This window comes from Phodopus roborovskii, unplaced genomic scaffold, assembly GCF_943737965.1.
Source record: "Phodopus roborovskii unplaced genomic scaffold, PHOROB, whole genome shotgun sequence".
Taxonomy (NCBI): Eukaryota; Metazoa; Chordata; class Mammalia; order Rodentia; family Cricetidae; genus Phodopus; species Phodopus roborovskii.
Window position 1 is genome coordinate 1,459,692 of NW_026126516.1, and position 25,187 is coordinate 1,484,878.

The 25,187-nt window shown below is 48.8% G+C and overlaps 2 protein-coding genes across 2 annotated transcripts in view; one reads left to right on the forward strand and one right to left on the reverse strand.

Annotated features, from left to right (window-relative positions):
• The first annotated feature begins 1,410 nt into the window (after positions 1 to 1,410).
• Positions 1,411 to 14,147, forward strand: Psmc1 (proteasome 26S subunit, ATPase 1). The gene is made up of 11 exons (XM_051196455.1): positions 1,411 to 1,484; positions 3,099 to 3,152; positions 3,854 to 3,950; positions 5,165 to 5,289; positions 5,913 to 6,098; positions 6,276 to 6,404; positions 7,182 to 7,278; positions 9,536 to 9,725; positions 10,393 to 10,544; positions 11,398 to 11,552; positions 13,834 to 14,147. The coding sequence occupies exons 1-11, from the start codon at positions 1,482 to 1,484 to the stop codon at positions 13,966 to 13,968; spliced, it is 1,323 nt and encodes a 440-aa protein (XP_051052412.1). The 5' UTR covers positions 1,411 to 1,481; the 3' UTR covers positions 13,969 to 14,147.
• A 1,780-nt stretch (positions 14,148 to 15,927) lies between these two features.
• Nrde2 (NRDE-2, necessary for RNA interference, domain containing) overlaps positions 15,928 to 25,187 on the reverse strand; it is a 32,107-nt gene continuing 22,847 nt past the window's right edge. The window contains exons 10-14 of the mRNA XM_051196456.1: positions 24,098 to 24,484; positions 22,320 to 23,245; positions 21,315 to 21,453; positions 16,665 to 16,736; positions 15,928 to 16,240 (exon numbers count right to left, since the gene is read on the reverse strand). Coding sequence (XP_051052413.1) covers positions 16,115 to 16,240; positions 16,665 to 16,736; positions 21,315 to 21,453; positions 22,320 to 23,245; positions 24,098 to 24,484 — 1,650 coding nt within the window. The 3' untranslated portion in view covers positions 15,928 to 16,114. The remainder of the gene's footprint in view (positions 16,241 to 16,664; positions 16,737 to 21,314; positions 21,454 to 22,319; positions 23,246 to 24,097; positions 24,485 to 25,187) is intronic.

Genomic DNA, 25,187 nt, shown 5'->3' on the forward strand with positions numbered 1-25,187 from the left:
CCAGTTCATGCCTCCAGTCCCTCATTTAACTTCCTGCCTTTAGCACTAAAACAGTCAAGGAAAGACCACGCAAGGGAAGACTTTGGTTAAGCCTAATGTTACAACATCCGGTGGGCAGCGCAGAGGAGTGTCTACGAGTCAACTTGATGAGCAGGCTTGGCACATAGAAGCTGGCAGCGAAGGAGATTAGGCTAATCAGAGTACACCCCGTGTGCTGAAGGCTTGTGTTTACACTTAGCCTCTTTAACGTCCCTCAGCTAGACCATGGGGGGGGGGAATGAGCCCCCTCTGGCCTAGACAGAAATGATTGCAGGGTCATGTGGAGTTCACTGAGATAAAAGCCAAAAAAAAAAAAAAAAAAAGCCCAGTACAAAGTGTCTGAAACAACCAAGGCAACCGGCTGTGGTGTGGTTTTCTCAGGGTGTCTGCGGAGTATTCAAAATACTCAGTGATGCTGGCTGCTGAGGGAGTAACAGCCCAGGGCACCCAGGCGGAGTCCAATAGCTGCCAGCCAGATTTCCTCTCCCCCAGCTCTCTCTTCATTTAGCAAAAAGAACACAAGGGGTATGCACACTGAGAACGTGAAGAACTTTTCACTCATTGTTACTAACGATAATAAAACACTAGTTAACGATAATGTTTAGCACCTGGCCAGGATCCCGAGGCTTGGGTGACCCTCCTCAGTCTCACTTGGACTCTGTCCATTTTCAGCATCCCCTCTGTCTTTTTAAAATTTCTAATTATTTTATTTATGTGTGCATGTGTGTGTTTACATCCCACGTACTTGCAGGGGCCCTCGGTGCCTGAAGATGGTGAGGGATCCCCTGGAATTGGAGTTACAGGAAGCTGTGAGCCACCCCATTATGAGTGTTGGGACTGAACTTGTAAGAACAGCGGTTTTCTTTCTGTTTTTCCTTCCCCCTCTTAGTTTTTGTTTGTTTGTTTTTGTTTTATTTTTTGAGTCGGGGTTTCTGTGTATAACGGTCCTGGCTGTCTTGGAACTCACTTTGTAGACCAGGCTGGACTCCAACTCACTGACATCCTCCTGCCTTTACCTCCCAAGTGCTGGGATTAAAGGCATGTGCCCGGCCTCCACATCAACTTTTCAGTCCCAAGTACCATTCCAATTCTTGGTGCAAATACTTCTTTCCGGTTATCATTTTTGCATAATTTAATTTTTTTTAATTTTCAAAATTGCCCTAGTTTTTGACAACCAAGACCATCGTCTTAAGTTCCTAACAACATCCAGACGGCAGCTATTTAGAATTCCGTCGAGTAAACTATTTTTTAAGTTCAGCGCACGAGTGCTTAACCAATCCCTGGGCAAAACAACTGGGAGGAACCCTTCGCGCTCAACTTCGCCTGGGCGGGAATTGGGCCTCGCAGGCTCCCTTAGCTTTTCCTTAGTCACTTCCGCTCCTGACGGGGTCGTTTTTGGTGGATGCACTTCCGGCGGTGGCTGCGCGAACGAGTAGGGGAAGATGGTGAGTGAGTGACTAAGGGTTTCGGCCGGTGGGCGCGGGCGCGGGAGGCAGGAGGACGAGGCGACGCGGCCCGGGCCTGGGCTCCTCGGCGGACGCAGGGGCGGGGACGCGGGGAGGAGCGGGCCGTGCTGCTCGGCGGGCGGGCGGGACGGAAGGCGGAGCGCGGGGACGGACGCGCTGTGAGCCGGTCGAGTAGAGGCTGAAGGGGCAGAGCCGAGCAGGGCAGCCCGGCCGAGCCACGGACTCGGGCCGCCGGTGGCTCGGGGCGCCCCCGTTTGCTTTGTCCGGCCGGAGTCCGCTCTAGGCGCCGAGGGGGACGGGGCGGGCAGGGCCGGGCCAGCCATCGTTCTGTGGCTGTGTGGTAAGAAAGTGGGTGTTTTTGTTAGGGTGTCAGCTAGGGAGCCCCGAGCGTGCGAAACCTGAGTGGTGGCCTAAATTGAGTTAAGGGAGGAGGAGTAATCCGTGCTCATAAGTGAGGGAAGCAGGGGCCGGTCAGAGGGATCAGAAAATGCAAAGGACCTGAGCCAGCCCCGAGGTCAGCCTGAGCTGCAAGGCCAGTGCGTCTGAGTGGATGAGGGCCAGAACCCGCAAAGGTCCTGGAAAGTTTTCCGAACGTGCGCCGGACATTTCTTCATAGTTGTCCTTATTTCTTAAGGACAGGCCCGAAGATGATTATTAATGTCCCCGTTTGGGTGAGGAGACTGAAAGGCTTTAAATGGCCATTTGGTGGGACACAGATCCTTCCTTTTCTAGAGCAGGGTTTGCAAAAGAGAAAACCGGAGTGTGAATTCTGCCTTTGTGTGTAACAAGCTTTGACACTAAGCAAAGCCACTAAACCTCTCTGGACCTTGGTCTCCTTATATGTAAATGGGGGGGGGGAGGATCAAATGGCTCCAAGGTTAAGAGTAATTGGTGCACTTCCAGAGGACCCCAGCACCCTGTCAGGAAGCTCTCAACAGCCAGTAGTAAGTAACAACAGCTCCAGGAAGTCTAACACCCTTCTGGTATCCTGGGGCTCCGCTTCCCCCACGCCCACCCCACACACATACTTTCAAGAAAATAAATCTCTTTTTAAAATCAAATGAGGTAACATTCCAAGAATGCTTCATACACTGTTCAACATATTTTAAGAGCTTTATAAAAGGTGTAGGACTGTCCAGAGCAGCTAAGGGGTGGGGGACTGACGGCTCAGCTGATTGTTTTAGGGGGTTATAGCTCTCTTGGGAGGCTGAGGGCCAAATGAGAAGGCATGGACTAGAAGAGACCTGGGAGTTGGGGGGGGGGCAGGTGTGTGAAGAATACAATGAGATTGGATTTGGACCAACACAGTGAAGCCGCAGGGACTGTTACAATCCTGACCCAGTAGTCTATCGTAGGACTTACTCCATAGAAGTGCTAAGGGTGTATTCGCTGTATTCATTTCCAGCAATAGCTGGGAAGGCGCTGGAATCATCCACTTAAGGACACCAGAGCTCAGTGGAGGAGCCTGACTTCCCACAGTCAAGTGGTCTATGGTGGTGGGACCAGAATTCAGATTCCACAGGCCACGTCCTCAGGCTTGTCAACAATGGCTGTGTTCTAAATCGATGTCTTTTCTTTTTTCTTTTTCAACAGGGTCAAAGTCAGAGTGGTGGCCATGGTCCTGGGGGTGGCAAGAAGGATGACAAGGTATGTACATGATCTGACCAGGCTGTGGAAACCACCGTTAGGGCTCAGTGAGTTCTTTGTGGAGCCACAAGCTTTACAAAGTGATGTGGTAGTAATTTCCGAAAGCCGGGTAACAGGGGGATCACCTCTTGGCTGTTTTTGAGAAGCGTACTGGCCTGATTAATGATTTTGAAAGTGTGCGCTGTGGAAGTTTTAGGGTAAATTGCCCGAGTGTGCATCTCACTGAGGTGTGAGAAGGAAGTGCCCACCGTACTCAGACTTTTGGCAAGGAGCTCAGTTCCGACCTCTGTCTACTCCCTGAAAGGGTCTGAATCATGGAGCTCAGTTCCGACCTCTGTCTACTTCCTGAAAGAGTCTGAATCATGGCCATTTCTCTAAAGAGATTACGTTTACTCGATGCAGTTAAATCTTAGAGTGCAGGGATGTGTGATCTGTTTCTAAAAGACAGTTCCTTTACAGACTCAACAGGTTGTATTTATATAGGTAACGGTAATCAAAAAGAGGCCATGAGTGTAAGGTAGGGGGGAAATTATGTACTATATTTTAATTTTTTAAATTGATTTTAAAAAGACAGTTATTTTAAATATCCTGAAAGATGACATTTGTACCCCCTAGAACTAGATGTCGTCAATACAAAAATAAATGTGCATTTTTGTGATTTCCATGTGACTTCTTTTTCCTACTCTTCTTGAAAACTCAAGGACAAGAAAAAGAAATACGAACCTCCTGTCCCAACTAGAGTGGGGAAAAAGAAGAAGAAAACAAAGGGACCAGACGCTGCCAGCAAACTGCCCCTGGGTAATGCGCCTGCTCCTCAGCTGTCTTCCTCGCGCCCAGGAAACCACTCTGCATGTAGCATAGCCTGTAAAAGGGAGGCAGGGTACCCGGGAGGCTGAAACCTCAGCGCCCATTCTACTCAGCCCCTGCCGAGCCTTCCCTGGGTTCATGTAGAAGTTATATTTTATCTCAGAGTGCAGTATTACATGAGTGTGTCTCATGCTAAGAGATCCCATCCACAGCACACTGTGGTGCATGCCTTAACCCCAGCACTCAGGAGGCAGAGATCACTGAGTTCCAGACCCACCGGGGCTACATACAGAAACCTTTTCTAAAAGAGAAAAAAAAACAAAAAACAAAAAAAAACAAATCTCATTCATTGTCTTTAAATAGTCACTTATTGCTTCGTAAATGTTTTATCATTTTACAGGGTGCACACACACATGTTGCAGTGTGCATGTAAAGGTCGGAGGAAACCTTTGGGGAGTTGGTTCTCTCCTGTCACTTTTCTGGGGATGGAACTTCGGTCATTGGGCTTGCACAGCAGGTGCCTTTACCTATAGCGCCTTTGTCCTGATGGCCCTGTATGTTGTGAGATGTGCTGTCCTTGGGTTCATGGCCCTCTTGCCTTAGCTTCCCAAGTGCTGGGATTAAGTGTGCCCCATAATGGCAGTGCAGTTTAAACTGTAAACTGAAGTGTTACTGTATTAAAATGTGGGTTGTGTGAACTTGTTTCCTTTTTATTAGGTTGGGGTTTTTTTTTTTGTTTGTTTGTTTTTTTGGTTTGTTTTTTGTTTTCTTTTTTTATGAGTTAGTTTATGTGTATGAGTGTTTTGCCTGCCTGTATATGTGTGCACCACCTGTGTGCCAAGCACATTTTTGAGCTGCCGTGTGGGCACTAAGAACTGAGCCCAGGTTCTCTGCTCACTGCTGAGCCATCTCCTCAGCTCCTTTATCACAGTGTGTGTGCACGTGTGTGCTTGCATGCACACCCAGATGAGTTGTGACCATGTGGAGGTCAAAGCACTGCTTACAGGACTCAGTTCTGTCTTTCCACCGTGTGGGTCTGAGGGATAGAACTAAGGTCTTCAGGCTTGGCAGCAAGCCCTTTAACCACTGAGCCGTGTTGCCAGCTCCGAACTTAGTTTCTTGGTGGCTTTCTGATGAGTAGAAAGTAAAACTTTATAGTAAATTTCTAGGTTCCAAGTATAGCATGCCTTATCTTTTCATTGCAGTGACACCTCACACTCAGTGCCGCCTGAAGTTACTAAAGTTAGAGAGGATAAAAGACTATCTTCTCATGGAGGAAGAGTTCATTAGAAACCAGGAGCAGATGAAACCGTTGGAAGAAAAGCAAGAGGTGAGTGCAGAACCTTCTGCAGCTGCCTTCTTTACTAAGAGAATGTGCAGTAGAGCTAAAACTGTCAGCAGGTGGGGGTCGAGTGCTGAATCTGTGCAGCCCTCTTACTGACTAGCACACCTGTGACCTATCGTGGCTAAATAAGAATCCGGGAAAACGAATAGACTGTTGGATGTTTACTCAGGGAGAAATCACTTACACCAGAGACAGATGACTGTCAGCAGGTTCCCATCCCGAGGATGCCTCCGGATGCTCTCTGACTGGCCAGCAAGAGAAGAGAGTGCTGGGGTCCAGGACCCCAGACCTAGTTCCCCTAGGTCACACCCACACCTGTCACCACGCCCCAAAAGGCGTGGTGGTCAGTGCAGCAGGTGCCGGTGGGCTGGATATCTCACTGCAGTAACCCCTGACAGCAAGACAGGAGGCAGAGACTAGAGAGCCACCGGAAGCCCTCTGGGCAGCCATGTGCACACAAGGCAGGTCCCCTGGTCTCTGCATGCTCAGATGCGCACAGGGAAAACGAATGGATGAAAAAGGAAGCATTCACTGCTTTCTAATTGGCAGATAGACGCATCATCTGCCTTCAAGGCTAATGTGCTTTTCTTACCTGACTTATTATTTAGGAGGAAAGATCGAAAGTGGATGATCTCAGGGGGACCCCCATGTCTGTAGGAACCTTGGAAGAGATCATTGATGATAATCACGCCATTGTGTCCACATCTGTGGGCTCAGAACACTACGTCAGCATCCTTTCATTTGTGGACAAGGATCTTCTGGAGCCAGGCTGTTCCGTCCTGCTCAACCACAAGGTGAGTTGCTGGTCTTTAAGGAAACCCTCGGGAATACCTCCTTAGACCTGGCTGTTTGTCCCAGAAGTGAATCACCAAAGCACTCACAGGGCTGGGGAAAGAGATACTGTAATTGGTACTTCGTGTCGTAAACAGTGAAGGGACCTCACAGTCATGTTAAGGCTTGATCCTTTATAGGTGCATGCGGTGATCGGGGTGCTAATGGATGACACAGACCCCCTGGTCACAGTGATGAAGGTGGAGAAGGCCCCCCAGGAGACCTATGCGGATATTGGGGGACTGGACAACCAAATCCAGGAAATTAAGGTATGGAAGGGACCAGCTATGGGTTCCAGACTTGGTTTCTTGTTGCTGTCCTGTTTAGGATGCTTTGGAGTTATTTTGCAAATTTGTTTTTCATTATTGATTAATTCCAGTTGTGGTCCTTTATGTGTTCTTCACTGTTAGGAACCGGAAGTGACTGTTAACTGTGTGATAGTTCTGCAACAGTTTAACACTGTGTGTACTTAAACTTGAGTGAGTTTTATGTGAGGACATGATTGATGTTTTAGCTGTGCTTACTCGAGCTGCTGTATGGAGGTGTCTGTGTCCTTACACAGGCTCACACAAGTGCTGGGGAGAGGTAGTTATTCACTGACTATGGGCCAGATCTCGGCTTGCTTTCCCATAGAGAAGTCAGTCAGGGATACCACAGATCTCCACTGTTGACCTCTCTCTCAGACAGCTGGACTAGGCACATTGTAATACCCTGTGCTGTCAAGGTGTCTTCCTGGGTTCTGGATGTAGTGTAATCAAAAAGGGTGAGTCTTAACTCTCTTGAGTCTTACTTTGCTCCAGAATGTCTTAAAGGCTGACTTCTGGAAAAGAAAAGGGAAAGAGCACAGCTTAGAAAGGGAGGCCATAGGACTCCAGTGAGACGTGTGTCCTCCTGAGCATGCGCTGGTCTGCGTGGAAGCTCAGTGTATCTCCTTTAGGAGAGTGTGGGTTCTATTTATTTTTGTGGAAAGCAGGATATTTTCATGTCAAATAATGCTAATAACTTCAGTTAGACTTTCATTTTTACCGAATGCTGCTTCTCTGTAGGAATCTGTGGAGCTTCCTCTTACCCATCCTGAGTATTATGAAGAGATGGGGATAAAGCCCCCTAAGGGGGTCATTCTCTATGGTCCACCAGGAACAGGTATGCCATGTGGGACACTGTAGACACACTATTCTATCTCTGCTGCACTGGAGATAGAAGACACCACAGTTCTTAGCTTAACTCTGGGGCTGGGTGGGAGGAAGAAGTGAAACACATTGCTTAGCATGCACAAAAGCCACGGGGTTCAGTAGGCAAATCATACCCCCACTCACACACAGCCTTGGTTAACCGTGTTGGTCCCAGCCTCAAAGGCATGCACACATTCATCTGGAACATGGCCAAGCACCAGACCTGTAGTGGAGGTAGCATTCAAAGTTATTCCCAGGTGTTTGGATCAGCTCTGTTTACTGGTGTAGTAGTACTAACTAAACATTTGCTGGATGATGATAAAAATACATACACATTTAATTCATTACCAGTCGCTGCCCTGAGCTATAGAGACCAATAGTTAGCAGTTTAGAGCAAGAGTGGTCATTTGTTGAGGGAACTGGTATTGCGTTCTAACTGACCTGTGTTGAGAGCTACCACAGGACTGAGATTTACTTTCCCCCAGAAGCCTGAAGCTGCAGAGCATTGAGCTGGTGCGGGGCTGGAGCTGCAGCCCTGATTCCCCAGCATGTAATGAATGAGATGTGGACACTGCAGTGCTGGGTGGGGTGGCAGGGCTTGTGCAGTGATTTTGGTGTAGTGATCCCTGTAACACGGCAGCTTTCCTTGGCTGCTCCTGGACAGTAAGATCTCATCCTGTTAAAGGGCCCAGTCTGTCTTACCCACTTGGTCTCCCAGGAGTAGTCTTGCCTCCTAAGGTTTCTCACCTTCCGTTCTTCCCATGACCAAGGAGAGCATCATTACCACATGTTGTCACAAAGCGTGGCCCTGGGTCCTTTTCCAGCTGCCTGAAGGTACCAGTTCTGCCTCTGCATCCTGACCTGACACCCAGCCCTCCTCACTCATTTTCAAAGGGGCCACGGTCTTAACAACTCAAAGTCTTGAGTTGAGCACTTTGGTGATTGGTCTATGGAGCTGGGACCAGCATCTGTATTGCTTAGAACTCCCAAAGTGAATCCAGTTTACACAGTCAACCAAGGTTGAAAACTTGTTTATGGGGTGTGTGTGTGTGTGTGTGAGTGTGTGTGTGTGTTGGAAGAAAACTACTAGGAACTCGAGTGACATTGTGACATTAGAAACACTATTTGAGATCCATGAGAGGACCTGCCTCCCCTTAGGAAGGACATACCACAGACTTGAGAAGTCTCGTGAGCTTCCCCAGCTCTCATCTGGGGGTTCCATCTACTGGTCCTGCATCCAGTATTTTGGCCACTCCAAGCCCACCCAGTACCGCCTTGCTGGGGCCCTGTGGCCTATGCTGGAGGCTGCTTTGTACCCTGGGTCAGGACTAGGATTCCCAGACAGTGTTTTATCACTGGTGGTTCCATTGGAGTTTATTTGGTCTTCTAATCCTGGGTTGGATGGTCAAGATTGTTTACTCATTCATGAGTTTTGACATAGGGCCTCATTAAGGCCAAGCTGGCTTTGAATTCACTGTATAGCTCAGGATGACCTTCAACTTCTAATCCTCTCGCCTCTACCTTCCATATGCCAGATTCTGTACACACCACCGTGTCTGGTTACATTACATTTGTATGTAACTTAGAAAGGACCCAGGAAAAGGCTCCGTTTCAGGAAAAAAACAACAAAACCAGATAGTTGTATTGCTAGTACAGAGCAGTTCTTTCTATAATTATTGTAATTATTTGGAGCAGTGGCTCTCAACCTTCCAAATGCTGCAACCCTTTAATACAGTTCCTCATGTCATGGCAACCCCCAACCATAAAATTATTTCTTTCCTACTTCATATCTGTAATTTTGCTACTGTTGTAAATTATAATGGAAACATTGATATGCAGGATATCCGGTGTGTGTGACCTGTCTCAACCTACAGGCTGAGAACCAGGCACAGAAAATGGCTGAGTGATAAAGGTACCTGCTTCACCAGCCTGGCAGCCTGAGTTTGCTGGTCAGAACCCATGTGAAGGTGGAAGGGAAGCAAGGGTCTCTGGGAAGTCGTCCCTCTCCTCTACATGTGCTCCATGGTACACGCCCCATGTACACACACAACAGTTTTTATTAATGAGGAAAGGGTATTTGCTGACATTGCTATAACTTCAGGAAGAATTCAAAGCAGTCAAAGTTAACACCAGACAGCTGCTGGGCTGGTATATGTCCATCCATTAGGGTGGAGCTTCTTAACGACGTTACATGGTTTCCTTTGTCTTGCTCTTTTTACCCAAAATAGGTAAAACGTTATTGGCCAAAGCAGTAGCAAACCAAACTTCAGCCACTTTCTTGAGAGTGGTTGGCTCAGAGCTTATTCAGAAGTACCTAGGTGACGGACCCAAACTCGTTCGGGAGCTGTTCCGAGTTGCTGAAGAACACGCTCCATCCATTGTGTTTATTGATGAAATTGATGCCATTGGGACCAAAAGGTAGGCTTGTCCTGAACTGTTGTGTGAGATAAACGATGGTAGGCTCTCCCTGTGTAGCAAGTCCTTGCTTTCTGACCTCCATGGGCCTTAAACACCCACCCAGGTGATGTCTGAACACCATCTGTATCATAGCACTCGCATGGAACCAGTATCATCCGGACTCCAGAGACTCGTTGCAATGATGATAGTCTCTGCCCTCCAGTTAGTACGTTAGGCCAGCAGGCACCAAACAGGGAGACAGGAAAAATGATGGAGCTTGAGGCACAGAGATACGTGATCTGTAATCTTTGAAAAATATTCTCTCACAGTTGGGTGGTTTTAAAAGGCAAAAGCTTGATTTCCCTGTTCTGGAGCCATGGCGTCTTAAGATCAGGGCACTGGCATCAGGGTTGCTTCTGACCAGGGTCTTGCTTGTTCTCAGTCCTACACCCAGCAGAACAGAGAAAGGGAGCCTGTGCCAGCTCCCACCCGCCAGCCCTTTTAGAAGGCATTAATCACTCATCCATCACAGTGGCCATTGTTAGATGGAAACTTTGGGAGACACTGTTTTGCCAGAGTGATAGGGAGTGGCCTTCGGGACAAGAAAAGAACGTTGAGTTCCATGCTGCATGTTTGCTGTACCTGTCCTTCTAACAGAATAGCTGCGTCATTTCTTCTTTTTCCAAAGATATGATTCAAACTCTGGAGGTGAGAGAGAAATTCAGCGGACAATGTTGGAACTGTTGAACCAGTTGGATGGATTTGATTCGAGGGGAGATGTAAAAGTTATCATGGCCACAAACCGAATAGAAACTTTGGATCCAGCACTTATCAGACCAGGTCAAATTTGCTTGTTTCCTTGTGGAAAATTAATGGGTTTCTGATTGAAATGTGCTTTGGGGAGGTGTTATACAATGGTACAGAATGTCAAATACTGTTGTGCAGCATAATTTACCAAAAACACATCTCATTGATTGGAGAGATGGCCTAGTCAGAAAAGTGCCTGTCTGTCAGCAGGAGGGCCTGAATTGGGTCTGCGGAACCCACATATAAAAGGTGGGTGTGATGGTGTGCAGCTGTGATCCCCGCACTGCGGAGGTAGAGACAGATAGTAGGGTGCACTGGCTGGCCGGCCTGCCTAGTAAGCTGTCCTTGGCAAGCTCCAGGTCAGTGAAACACTGGACTGGTCTCAGAAAACAAGGTGGTAGGTGCCTGTAGTTGACCTCACCACATGTACAAGCATGACTTCAAGTCTGTCTCCTTGAGATCTGGCTAAGAGAGTGAGGCTCTGCAGCTTGGCCCTTGGCATTCTTGGTTTGCACTGCGATCCTTTCCTCCGCATACTCAGAATTTCTAGCCTTGAGCACTTGAGAGTCACAGGCCATGATTCGTCTTTTACATTCAGGTAGCACTGGAAGCCATAATTTGCTGCTGCCTTCTGTCATGTTTCTAACGTAGGTCACTGATGCCATCCAAGATGTCCCTGCGTTTATTCCTGAAGTTATCAAATCGGGGGCTTTAAGGGAGTGGAATCAGATGTAGATGTTCACAAAGCACAGAAGTGAATGTTCACTTTTTAGGGTTTGGGTGTCATTCCTGCATTCTTGTTTGACACCTGTGGGGGTGGGCTAAGGCTCTAAATCGGAGCCAAGTCTGAGTCTGGATGGAAGTGACGGAAGCTTTGTCCCTGCAGGCCGCATTGACAGAAAGATTGAGTTCCCCCTGCCTGATGAAAAGACCAAGAAGCGTATCTTCCAGATTCACACAAGCAGGATGACCCTGGCTGACGACGTGACCTTGGATGACTTGATCATGGCCAAGGACGACCTCTCTGGGGCTGACATCAAGGTGAGTAACTGGGGGCTTGTCTCTGGGAATCTGGCCTGTTAGGAAAGACTTCAAACTCTAGAGGTGGCGTCCATACACTTGGCCTTTGTGGATTTAATATTACATCCAAATAGAAGGTTTGCTTTTTTCTAAAGCATTTAATACATCGATCTGTTAAGTAAATGACCCTACCCCTGTGACCATACAAGGATCAGTCACTAACATTAAGTTTATCCATCCACTGTACCAGGCCTGAGTGCCCTGCTCAGGGAAGAGTCTGCTAGGAGGGTCCCTCACACTGCAGTCTGCGGGGAGAGGCCACCCCAGAGCTGCGGAGGGTCCCCCACACTGCAGTCTGGGGAGAGGTCACCCCAGAGCTGCGGAGGGTCCCCCACACTGCAGTCTGCGGGGAGAGGTCACCCCAGAGCTGCGGAGGGTCCCCCACACTGCAGCCTGTGGGGAGAGGTCACCCCAGAGCTGCGGAGGGTCCCCCACACTGCAGTCTGCGGGGAGAGGTCACCCCAGAGCTGCGGAGGGCCCCCCACACTGCAGTCTGCGGGGAGAGGTCACCCCAGAGCTGCGGAGGGTCCCCCACACTGCAGTCTGCGGGGAGAGGTCACCCCAGAGCTGCGGAGGGTCCCCCACACTGCAGTCTGCGGGGAGAGGCCACCCCAGAGCTGCGGAGGGTCCCCCACACTGCAGTCTGCGGGGAGAGGCCACCCCAGAGCTGCGGAGGGTCCCCCACACTGCAGTCTGCGGGGAGAGGCCACCCCAGAGCTGCGGAGGGTCCCCCACACTGCAGTCTGCGGGGAGAGGCCACCCCAGAGCTGCGGAGGGTCCCCCACACTGCAGTCTGCGGGGAGAGGCCACCCCAGAGCTGCGGAGGGGCCCCCACACTGTACTTTTATTCCTGCCTTGTGTTGATGGGCTACTTGATTTTACCTGTTGGTTTTATAGGATACATTTTTCCTCAGCTGCCCAGTCTTTATTTCAAGGCCTGTGAGCAGTGAATGTGGGGCAGGCTCCTTCGTCCAAGGAGCGGGATCTTCCTCAGTGTGTGCCTTGGTTAGCTAGAAGCGACACACAGGGTGCTTTTCTGGGCCAATGCCTGCACTGAGGTCATTAGCATCAGTTCTGCAGAACTAGGTTAAATGGCTTAGTTTAGGGTTTTAGGGCTTTTTTTGTTTTTTAATTTTCATTGCAAATTTTAATTGTACTACATGAACTTTTAGAATTTTTCAAGCATTCGGAAAAGTTCAATACCAGCATATGTATACCCATGTGCCCATCACCTTTTCCTGTCCTCATGCACACCTACTTACTGGTTGAACCATTTAAAGTAAATAATTGCTGGTCATTTCCACAACTATTTTCACTTTGTTATTTTGTTGGTTCTTTTTGTTTTTCGAGACAGAGTTTCTCTGTATTGCTTTGGAGTCTGTCCTGGAACTAGCTCTGTAGACCAGGCTGGACTCAACACTGACAGATTCACCTGCCTCTGCCTCTCGTGTTGGGATTAAAGCCGTGTGCCACCAATGCCCAGCTTTTTAGTTTGTTTTTTGTTTTTTTAAGATTTAATTTTTAATTACATGTGTCTGTGTGGGAATGTGCATGAGAGTATAGCCCAGACAGTTGTGAGCCCAAAGTAGGTGCCAGGAACCAAACTCAGTCCTCTGCGAGAGCAGCATGCACTCATAACTCCTGAGCCATCCCCCAGTGCCTGGGATTGTACTAATGCATGTGTCACAAGGGTTCTCATTTCACTTTTGGCAAGAACTACTGAGAAAATATATTAGAATAATTACTGTGTGCCAACATATCTGATGGGAATATGTGCTCTGGCTGTAAGTAAATTCCCTGCCTTTGGCATATCACTTTCTCCATCTCCTAGAAATATCTATAAGGATAGGGAAGCTACGAGAAAGTAATGACTGGGCAAACCACACAGTCTGAGCTCCCAGCCATAGCTCAGAACCCCAGACCCCTGGGCCACTCGACTCCCTTAAAGTCTTCCCATTTTATACATTTATGATATATAAGTCATTTAGAAAATAACCTCTTCCCAAATGAGCAGCTTGTGTTGTCTGTCTTACACTTTATTTCAGAAATTTGTGAGTTCTGTAAGATAAAAATAAGTGTTTCGAGATGAACATACACTGTTCTGGTTTTTTTGGGTTTTTTTTTTTTTTTTTTTTTTTTTTTTTTTTTTTGAGAGAGAGAGGGTTTCTCTAACCCTGGCTGTCCTACAACTCAGTTTATAATAGGCTGGCCTGCCTCATACTTTTTTTTTTTTTTTTTTAAGGCAATCTGTACAGAAGCTGGCTTGATGGCCTTGCGGGAACGCAGAATGAAAGTTACAAATGAAGACTTCAAAAAATCTAAAGAGAACGTTCTTTATAAAAAACAAGAAGGCACCCCTGAGGGGCTCTATCTCTAGTGACCCACAGTGGCCTTCAGGGAAGTTAATGAATTTCCCCTGCCTGGAAGGATGGGAAGCTGCCCCAAGGAATCCATTTTCCAGTGAGTTTTGTTAGTAAAGAACCTATCTTGAAGGATGCTGTGTAGGGTTGGTCATTGTGCTGCTCTCTGCTCCCAATAAAGGGTTGTCTGATTTGCTTTCTATTGCTGTAATGGAAGCCATGACTAAAACCAACTCTGGGGTCGGAGCAAGAGTTTATGTCGTCTGATAGTCTATTGCGATGGGAAGTCAGGACAGGAACCTAGAGGAACTGAAGCAGAAATCCTGGAAGAATGCTACTTCCTGGCTTGCTTAGTTTGCTTTCTGCCTAGCGGTGGCACCACTCACATAAGTCGTTACTAAGAAAATGCCCAACAGACCTGCCTGCAGTGCAGTCTGACAAGGGAGAGACATTGCCTCAGCTGAAGTTCTATCTTCCCAATGCCTCTAGCATCTGTCAAGTTGACAGAAGCAGTCAGCTTAAGCAACACTTCCACAGCTGCTCTGGCCACACCCACAGCTCCCTGCAGCAGACTGGAAGATCCTGCATGGGTTGCTTGCTGGCACTTTCCACTCTTCCGCTCTCCAATCACGTGACCAGACTGGGCCTACCCACATGAGGCAGGGCAGCCTTCCCACTTTCTTTGTTCTGCATGTGTGCCTGCCAGCCAGAAGAGGGCACCAGATCTCATTACAGATGGTTGTGAGCCACCATGTAGTTGCTGAAACTTGAACTCATGACCTCTGGGAGAGCAGCCAGTGCTCTTAACCTCTGAGCTATCTCTCCAGCCCCTTGTTTTTGAGACAGGATTTGTGTAGCCAGACCAGGCTACACAACCTCTGAGAGCCATCTGCCTCCTGAGTGCCAGGATTAAAGGTGTGCACTAAAATGCCCAGCCATTTGGAATTCTACTTTCGTTAAGACAACTTCATATGTAGCACAGGCTGGACCAGGGCTTGGGTAGGCCAGGTTGGCATTGTCAATCTTCCTCTCCCTCTGCTTGGACTGTAAGCATCTGACACCATCTCTGATTAACCCTTCATAGGTTATTCTAAGGTTCCAGGTTTAGGATGTGGCTATCATGGGGGTGAGGAAGAATTCTGTCTACACATGGGTAGCCTATGCAGACTGTGTACACTTTGTGTGGAGATGGGGTGTCCGTGAGAAGCTACACAACATCAAAATTCATCTCTGAGGATGCCACCTGGCTAGAGTGTTGAAAACTAAGGGTAAGAAATGTGTACTTGGAAGAGTGAAAAGCACCCACAGGACAGCAGAAGGTCCTATATCTAAATCCCGACATACACAGAAATAATTAGTATTAATAGAGGCAAAGGCAGGAGAAGTAAGAGATCAAGGCCAGCCTGGGTCTAGGAGACTTTCAAAAGGCCCGGAACAGGCTCTGCACACCCGCAGGCATCCCTGCCGTGAATATAGTATGCCATCCTCCCAGCCAGGCCAACAGCAGAAAGGCTGTGCTACAGAACTCCCCCACAGTGCAATCTCATCACTGTCACGATCAGAAAGAAGCCCTCTTCACCAGCCTCGGGCAGGTCTGCCGGGAACAGCTGTGGTCACGGTTCAGACTGCTCTAAGGTCACAGTAAGCTTCCTGTAGAGGGTCCTGGCGCCCTGCCCCAGGGTTTCCACGGTACTGAGTAATGAGCACCTGGGTTCCAGGGGAGGGAAGGCAGCTGTGAGCAGTGCCAGTCTGACCCAAAGGTCCTTGTGGAGGCTGCTGGTCCCCAGAGCAAGACAGGAAGCATTTCGATAACCATCTGCTGTGCTGGATGGAAGACAGAATGATGGGTCTCTGCTCATCAGCTCAGGGGAAGGGGGAGGAGGTCTCAATGGCACTCTGGAATCAGAGGCCTAGACCAGGACAGGCCAATGTTCACAGTGGGGGGTGAGCAGAAAGAATAAGAAGCTGCACACATCTCAACCACAAAAGGTTTATCACTGGCATGACTTCATCTGTACATATAATTGGTCACATATATAATATGTAAAACAGTAAGTCCAAACTCTACCCAGACAGTGGAGAAAACGCCCTTGCACGGCTGCCGCTTTCCTGGGCCCCCTTGTCCTCACTGTTCTGCAGACCAGCACAACCCCTGGTTTTACTCTAGTCCTCCAGGAGTAATTCTAGCTCCTCCAGGGGCAGACGTACACGAAGCTCCTTCTCAGTCATCACATCCAGGATCTCTTGCAGATCGTCTGGGAAGTACTCCATGGCATCCATGTACAGCACCTACCAGCAAAGAAAGCCCAACACTGGCAGTGAGCATGGAGAAAAATCGAGGGTCTGTCCCATGAGTCCCATCACTGTCCCTGCTGAGACTTGCCTGGCTCGGGCGTACGTGTCCAGGGGAAATGGTGAACAGCAATAAATACATTACAGCCCTCACTCTGCTGTGGCCAGCAGGGTCAGCAGGCACTACAGTTCACCCTCAGTTTGGTTTCCCAACACCTCTTCATCTGGGTAGGTTGGGCATCTGACGAAGAGGAATGTTGGGAAAGCAGCTACCCCATGGAGCATCATGTCGGGACAGTGTCTTTAGTAAACGGCTTTGGAATACAGTACTGCCCCACAAAGCCACGCCCTGACACTGCTGGGCAGAGGCTGGCAGGAAGGTCCCTGGGGAGCTGAAGATAGCACCGTGTTTAAAGCTTACCTTTGCCCAAGGACAGCTCTGGAGTGCCTTGTAGAACACACCTTTGCTTCTTTCCTTGTTGCCTAAGGAAACCTGAGTCAGGAAGAGAGATCCTTTCAGATGGGTAATGGAGACAGGGAGGCTAAGGCTACAATGCCCAGTCTGTACTGGCCCTCTCAGACACCGAGGCTGACATCATCTTGACAACCCGTGGGATGTTCCCAGACGCCAGAGAATGGTCTGGTCACCCAACTGTGTTGGGTTGTTTGACACTGTTAGTTTCTGAAGGCTTGGGTCTCCTTTTTACCACTCCATGTCTGGGCATTAGTGACAGTGCTTTGGGATGAGACTTCCATGAGGTGAGGCCGATGTCTTCGTATGCATGGAAAAAGAGCTGCCATTCTGTGAAAATCACCCTCAGAGACCAAGTAACTGGGATCCCTGGGTGAGTTGCATCGTTTCTCTGGAAGGCCTTACAAGACGAGCATGAAGCACATCCACATGGGAGGCTGGGCCAGGAGAACAAACCCTAACCCGGCCTGGACTAAGATAAGACTGCCTAGAGTAGAACAGTGACAAATAAATTCAAAGGCCAGTTTGCCCATTCTTACTAAAGGGACAATTCTGTCAGAGCCTAGAAGTCATTTTGCCTTAGAACTAGCTGCTCCTGGAAGGGGGGGGGGGAGTAGTGTCTGTGAGTGTATCTTTGGATCTTCCGATGGATTTACAAGCAGATGAGAGCCACACTGCTGTGTGTGTTCTAGAAATGGAACCCAGGTCTTTCAGGAGAGCACCCTTAACCAGTGAGGCATTTTTGTAGCCTCTGTCACCCTTCATCTTTCCTTCAAACTTAACTCCCATGGTCACAGGAAGACTGACTCCCATGGTCACACGTGTGGCTCAGGAGACTCCTGCTGGGAGGATCCCCAAAGAGTTCATGTAAGTGCTCCCCTTCCTTCCCAAGTCAACACTCCAGTGTCCTCTCTAAGTATTGACTAAATGGAAGCCTTTGTTTTCTTTTTGAAAGAAGAAAACTGCCCTTTCTCAGCCATGTCCAGCTAACCCTGGAACCCAAGAAGCCCAGGCACAAGGAGGCTAGCCTCATGTAAGAACTGCCCTCTGCCATTTCCTCCCAAAGTCTCCACAGAAGTAGCCTTCCTCTATCAGGTGTGGCTGCTTTCCCTCCATGGTGTCATGCTCTAAGGCCCGGCCTTTATAACCTGCCTCCTCAGAAGCCCCTCTTCGCTTCTCCTGGAAGCTACCTGCCTCATTCTGACCCTACCTTCTTCATGTTTACTGAGTCCTTGCACATTTCTGTCAGGGCTGAAACATGCCAGGGTCACTCCCTCCCTCCCAGAGTTCCCTGGGAAACCACATCTCAGGCAAACTAGGAACATTTCCACTAATGAAGGGAGCTGCTACAAAGCCAAGCCCTTGACGAGTGAACACAATCAGATGCTAGGCATTCGGAAAAGGGGGCTTTCAATCATAGGTATGGATGCTGTGCTGCTCAAAAACATCCTGAGGACGGGAGAGCCATTCTCAAATGCAGCCATCAAACGTTTAGTAAGAAACTTTGTCTCCAAGACTAGGAGTCAGGATGCTAGCTTTAATAATGGTCTGCCACCAAATGCAGCAGGCCTGTCTTGCCACACCAGCCATTTGTACTTCTCACTCCTAGCTACTTGCTTTCAGCTGGCTTTAAATCACCTTTCTGCAGTCCTGCAGCTGACTATGTGTTACTAGTCTCCTACTAACTACAGATAGCAGCTCTGATGCGTGTGTCGTAATACTAATGGTTGCCTAGGTTACCGTTTAGGGGCTCGAAGGTCATTTTTGATAAGGCCATAGCTCTTCGTGTGTCCCTTAATGTGACCTTGGACATGATAAGGTTGAAAACAGTCCAACCCTCAGGCCACACTTCCCCATTTTAAGAACAGTATCTCAGGGAAACTGATGCCTGACTGCACACATGCTGACAATGCATCGCCTTCCCCATGCAGCATGTCCCCATGGTTCTTCACCCCTGAATATCCTGAGTCCCCATCCTAGGGAGGCTGGTTTGAGATGTGTGTCTCCCATTTCTTTGCTCAGTCGGCTTGTCAGTGAGCAATTTCTTTTACCTGGTTTGGCACACTACCCCTGTCTCTTGAGTATCTGATTCCTTCGGGAACTGGAGGGAAGGAGATCTTACACAGAGGCTTGATCTTCTGGCCTAGGAACAAGGACCCGCAGGCACCATGTGATGCAGAAAGCGAGTCATCCTGAGCCAGGCACACATTCTTCTCTGCCCAGGTGCTAACTACCACCAGACCAGCAGGGCAATAGTAACAAGTGTCACTCTCAATTTCTAGAAGCTAACTAGGGGTTTAGCAAGCATCTCCAGGCCTTCCCAACTGATGTGTGTCACCTTCAGATGGGGGGACACATCCCTCAGAAAATTAAGAGGACAACGCCTCCATGCTTTTGCAAAACTTGGCTCTTATCCCAATCCACACACAGCTGACTACTGTCTGTTATGTTAGCTCATGTCGTTTTTTAAAGCAATTTACAAACACTGAAACCGCCTTCCCCAAACGTAAGATTCACCCCTCTCTATTGCTTCCCGTGTGACTTCCTGAGATGAGACTGAGGTTCAGGAAGGATTTGTTCTTCATGTTAGGAGGAAGGCTGAGCAGTCTTCCTCTCCCAGCAGCCCTGAAAATGAAGCCTTTCTTAATGGCCTCACATCTATAAGCAGACAAGAGATGAGCGAACCATGTGGGAGATAAAGAAAATCTAGAGGGGGGGGCAACCCAGAAATGCCACTGCTCCTTTGTACACAGTGAGACTCCCTGCACCGTGCACAACTGCTCACAACAGCTGACAGCTTATCTACATAGATGTCCTTCACTACCGTGAGGGAACACGACCAGAGTCTTGGAGGAAACTCACTTTCTCAACAAGCCACCAGCTTGGCTCAAAGTGCTGATGTACACACAGTAACAACTGGAATGGCCCCTCAAACTGAGGCTGCCATCTGCCAAAGTGCAACCCTAAGTAGGAAAACCTAGCTGCTATTTGTCTGATTCCTTTTCTTCCTATAGCCAACCAACAGTTGAGTTTTAACATCCTCGGTACTTCTGCAGGGAAAAGTAAGCATGCCTGCATACAATCCAAAGTCCCCAGTATACAAGCAAGCAAGCCACCCTCGATGGCTTTCACAGTGTCCCTCCCATCCGCTTGACACTTGCCGACCACACCTTATAATTGAGCTTTTTTTTTCTCTCTGCTGTAGTTAATTAACAAAGTCTTAAGAGCCCACCCAGCTGCCTCAGAAACCATCAGGCAGAGTCACTGCTCTAATTAATCCTTGGTTTTTAACACAACCTCATCAAAGATACAAATTCCTTAAGGGCCAGTCCTTTCTTTTCCAGTCAACAGCAGTTTTTTGTATACAACCCACGCAAACCTGGCTCACTGCAGCCTCAGTAAAAACTCTGTCACCTGACCTTTCCCGGTTTATCTCAACACTCGGATGGGAAACTGCAAATGCACAAGTGTCCCCTGTCCACTCTAAAGCTTCTTCCTTTGCTCGGAATGACTGAGGGAGACAGGCAAGCTACACCAGGCTGCCAGGCAGTCAATGAGGACACACCACAAACACCATCGCTGCACTCAGCCCTCTGTTCCACACGGAATGCAGCCCCAAACCTGGGCTTCTGGCTCTGAAGAAGTATGGTATGTGTTGGTGGACACAGTTTAGCTGGTAAAGTGCTTGTCCCAGGAGCACAATGATTCCTAGAACATTATGTAAAAAGACAAACAAAATGAGTGGCACCGACTTGTGAAACACTGGGGAGGCAGAGACAGGAGGATCTGGGCCTCAGGCCAGACTAGCCTATTTGGCAAGTTCTAAGCCATGTGAAAGACCGATTTCATTTTTTAAAAAAGGGAGGGGGTGAATAGTACCTGAGGAATGGTGCCCAAGGTTAACATTTGGCCTCCACAATCAACACATATATACACACATGAGCACATAAACACACACACCATGGAAACACATCTAGACTTCATGAAGAGGAAGGCACAGGCCCTGGCGATGACAACTGACAACCCCACCCCTGAGAATATGCCTGATGTCTCTGAATGCACCGAGCCGTCCTGGGTAACACGTCCTCTGGGTACCTCAGGCCTGCAGTCCAGGGCTGATGCAGAGGTCAGGAAAAGCACCCATGTGACTCCTAAGAGCCAGGCCAGGTCATCTTCCTCTCTAGCGGTGCTGGAGACAGAACCAGGGCCTGTGCGTGTCCCACTCAAAACTTCACATTCTTGCCTGAACTTTAACACCATGTTGATAAAGACCTGGAAATTCTGTCACAGAATGGGAGAATGCCGGCTCCTTTGAAATGAAAGGGCCTGGATATTTTCCAAGCTACAATTTTAAAGTCAATTCAGAGAAAGCAATAGCCCAATAATTACTCTTGAATTCCATCCTTCCAAATATCTTGAAGAGGACACTATTCAATCAGATTCACATAAAGATTAGCTAATGCCAAAGTGAGGGTTGTATAAATAAGGCTCTCCATCCCAGGCAGTAGCTACAGACAACTGCAGCTTTTTTCTACTTATAAATTTAGACACAGGGCTTTGACAAAACAAAAAACTGAGAGTCAAAAAATATTTTCTTACCAAAAACTTCAAATACATCCTCCACAGTAGGGGGCACTGGCTGCCCTTGTCACTCCGAATTGCATTTTCAAACAAGGCCCTGATCCGGTGCGTGAGGCCTGTCTCCGGGATGGTGGCGTGAACATCTTTACCACCTATCCTGCAAGGAAAGGACTCCAGTCATTCTAGACACATTCTGTCCCGAACATCACAGTAGGAAGACAGACTTCAGCAATGACAAAGGTCAGCAGCAGCTATCTCCTCAGTTCTTCAGGGAAGCGCAGTCCCCGTCCCCGTCCCCGTCCCCTCCCAGTGTGACTGCAGCAAAGGCACTGACCAGGGCTGTTTCCACACTATGCTGAGCCTGCCCAGGAATCGTACACAAACCCACCCTGCAGTCCTCCCTCCGGAGGGAAAGGGCCTTCCGATTTAAAATAGACAAGACTCAGGTGCAGTGAATAAACTATCACTGGGAGAGACAAAACCAGAGAAACAAAAACTAAGCAAAGCAAGGCATCACTAAAACCAATCCTCGTGTATGTGACAGACGTGATCATTTAGCTATGTCAAAGATGGCACGCGGAGCATGATGCCGTGCTCAGCGAATGCTGCCAGACTCTCACAGATAGCTACTGTGTTCCCTCTTGAGCTAAGCACTTGCTACACTGGACCTATAGGAAACCCATGATTCCATGGTTCCCATTTGACAGAAGAGGACACTGTCCAAGAGATGAAGTGATTGATTACCCAGTCACCCGAGTGACAAGAGGCAGAGCGGGTACTTGAGTCAGAGCTAGCCTCTCATTACATCTCTCAGATACCAGAAACAGAGGTCAAAGGTCAGGTCCAAACCTGGTGCAGGAAGACACTTTTCAGTCTGTTAGTGGAAACATCTAGAGCAGTGCAGTAGGTGTGGTAGGGCCTGTGCCATACCCACTTCTACACGCCTGAGACCTGGCAAGGGGCTGGGAACACAGTAGCCATCCCATAAGGGTGCGGCCCTCGCATGAGACTGCCAGTAACTACCTCTGAACAGACTCCACCAGCCTCTTCCTCATCTTCTCAGCTTCGATTGCAAACAGCCAAGGCTCCAGGGGTTTGGCAGCCCTGGTGACTGCATCCAAGAACCTCCTGGTCTTGTTGGCACTGTGGGTCTTATTCTGAATCTGTACGTATGCCCTCCAGAGAACCTGATTGCCTGGATACAGCTTTAGGGCCTCTGCGAGCGTCTCTCGGAGGGGAGCCAGAGGGTACACACTAGTGTTCATATGGAATCGCAGCAGACTTGTATGCATAAGGGTGACAGCTTCGAGAACACTGCTCAAATTCTGGGAGCTGGCGCTGTCCTCTGGCCCAGGGCCTTCTGGGAGAACAGAGCCCTTCAGCTTGGCAAACACCTGTCCATATATGCACACAGCAGCATCTATCCCTACAGTCAAATACTGGAAAAGCATGAAGCATCTGACCAAGCTAGCCAGGCAGTCCAAGGACTCAGCAGCAGCTGGGTCAGAAACACAGGTCTGTCCCAGACAGGCCTGCAGCGCGTGTTCATAAGCCTTTCGAGCCTTCAGAACCTGAGTGGCCATGACCTGCCCAGTGTAGGGACCGTAGGGACTGCTCTCAGTCAGTCGAGTTAACACGTGGACAGCTCGGCCTGTAGTGGCACCTCTCGAGTCGGGCGACAGTTCCATCTCCAGCTCGGCATAAAGCAGACTGAGTTCACAGAGCTCTCGGTCCTTCAGCTCACTGCTGCCTGCCATGCTAAGTGCTGTATCGAACACTTTTCTGGCATCCTCTATGTTGCCAAGCAACCACTCCAGGTGTGCATACTGCTTCCAGAGGCAAAAATTATTGCGGTTTTCTGGCTCTTTGAGTAGATTCTTGGCTAATTTTTTGCAGTTCTTTCCTTGAGACTTTAATCGCTTCTTTTTAGTGTGTAGACACCAAATGACCTATATGGAAAAGAAAAGAACAATGCTGGGTCCCCGGGCACTTCCTTCATCCTGTCAGGCTGAGGGGACAATGGCAAGGCAACATTCCCACACCTCCTCTGTCAAATCTGGCTAACACCGGCTGCCTGAGCTGGCAATGCAGTCGGGGTTTACCATGGCCACAGGTGTCACCACGAACACCACCAGATTCTCACTTGAATTCCCAACAAGCAGACCTGACCCTCTCCAAACGCTCATCTTCCAAAGAGATGGGCCACGTTTCTCTTTTGCCCATAGGCAAGAGCTCAATGAGGGTGGAATGTGAGGAAATATACTGTGACCCCAAATTTTCATACAACCTGGTATATGTAAATTGCAAATAGTTAGAACGTACATATTAAAAACAAGAAGACATGAAGTGGGGGTGGGGATTCCACCAAGAGTTGGGAGGGGAAGCAGTAGATACGATCTAAATACATTGTATTCGTGCACAAAATTACCAAAGGATGTTTGTTTTTTTAATACTGGCCAGCAGAGGGCAGAGCAGAGTCTGGGACCTCACCCCGCTACGACAGCTATAGAGCACAGGGTAAGCAGCTTATTTTCCTGTCCTAAGCCCCAGATCCTCTAACCCTGCTTAGGCTGACGCTGGTTCTTAGCACTAAGTGCCTGGATAATCGCAGACAGTAGAAGCTCTGGCCACCAAGCCCTGGACTGTCTCCTGCCTGCCTGAAGTCCCTTCACATCTGAGATGACTGCAGGAGCCACTGAAGGAGGAAGTTCTGTGATGAGGGCGCTCGAGGACATCTGGAGCCCCTGCGATCCCAAGGGGAGACACTAACATGAAATGAGGGAGGAGGCAGCTGCAGTTACCTTGGCAACCTCATACCGCAACCAGGTGAGGCAGAGCTGAGACTTCTGCTTGCCTGAGAACAGAGGCAGGACAAGGTGGAACACGTTGCGGACAAACTCCTCGCCCTCTCGGCTGTGACCTTTGGTCCAGCGAGGACAGCCCAACTGCTCCATGTAGCCAACGCAGCTAATGCCCAAAAAAGACGGGTTGAAGTAAGTCAAGGGCTTTTCGTCATAAAGTCCACTGTCAAAGATGCTGCTCTCGTCCATGGCCAAGTAAAGGCAAGAGGCTGGAGGGAGGAAGCCAGAAGGCACGCCCAAGAACTGCAGAAAGGCATCGATGAGCTGGAACTGAAGACCCGGGCTGGAAAGTCTGATCAGAGACTGTCCAATATCATCAAACAGCACCTGCAAGCACAAGATGCAGCCAATGAGACACAGGAGTTGTCACAGGCTGCACAGCTCCTCACACGGGAGGTACCAGTTAAGTGTTAGTCAAAGTAAAGTAAGTTTTAAATGAACAGCTGCTAGGTTTTTTCTGCAAAACAAAAACAAAAAACAAACAAACAAAAAAAAAAAATCAAGATGCTCCCCAGGCAACTCCAGCAGCTGGAGAACAGCGAGCCGCAGCCTGGAGGCGCCATGAGAACTTGCACTCATCCAGGGAGCACTGGGGAGAGGGAAGGGCCAACAGGCTAAAGCCACCAGCTCTCAAAGCAACCTGCCAGACTCACAGACAACCTGGACCCACATTCACTTCAGAAGCAAACAACTCCGCCTCCACGCTGACAGATAACACTTACAGACACCTATGACTTTGTGGGGAGGGGGATGTGGGAAACTTATTATTTGTAGTTTCTAGAAATTTGCTTCAGAAAATGAAAACTGCTCCAGACAGATGAACAGGTACATGGTGAGGAGGAGACAGCAGAAGCAATGGGCTGTGTAAAGAGCAACTGAGAGCCTGATGCTAGCTGTAAGTGTTCACAGGCGACTCCACACGCCACTGTGAAACCCAGTCAAGGGCACTACCCTGTCTCAGGTGCTTTCACACTGACTGGCTTCTTGGCCACTCAGTAGATGAAATCAGGTACAAGAACAATAAAACTGA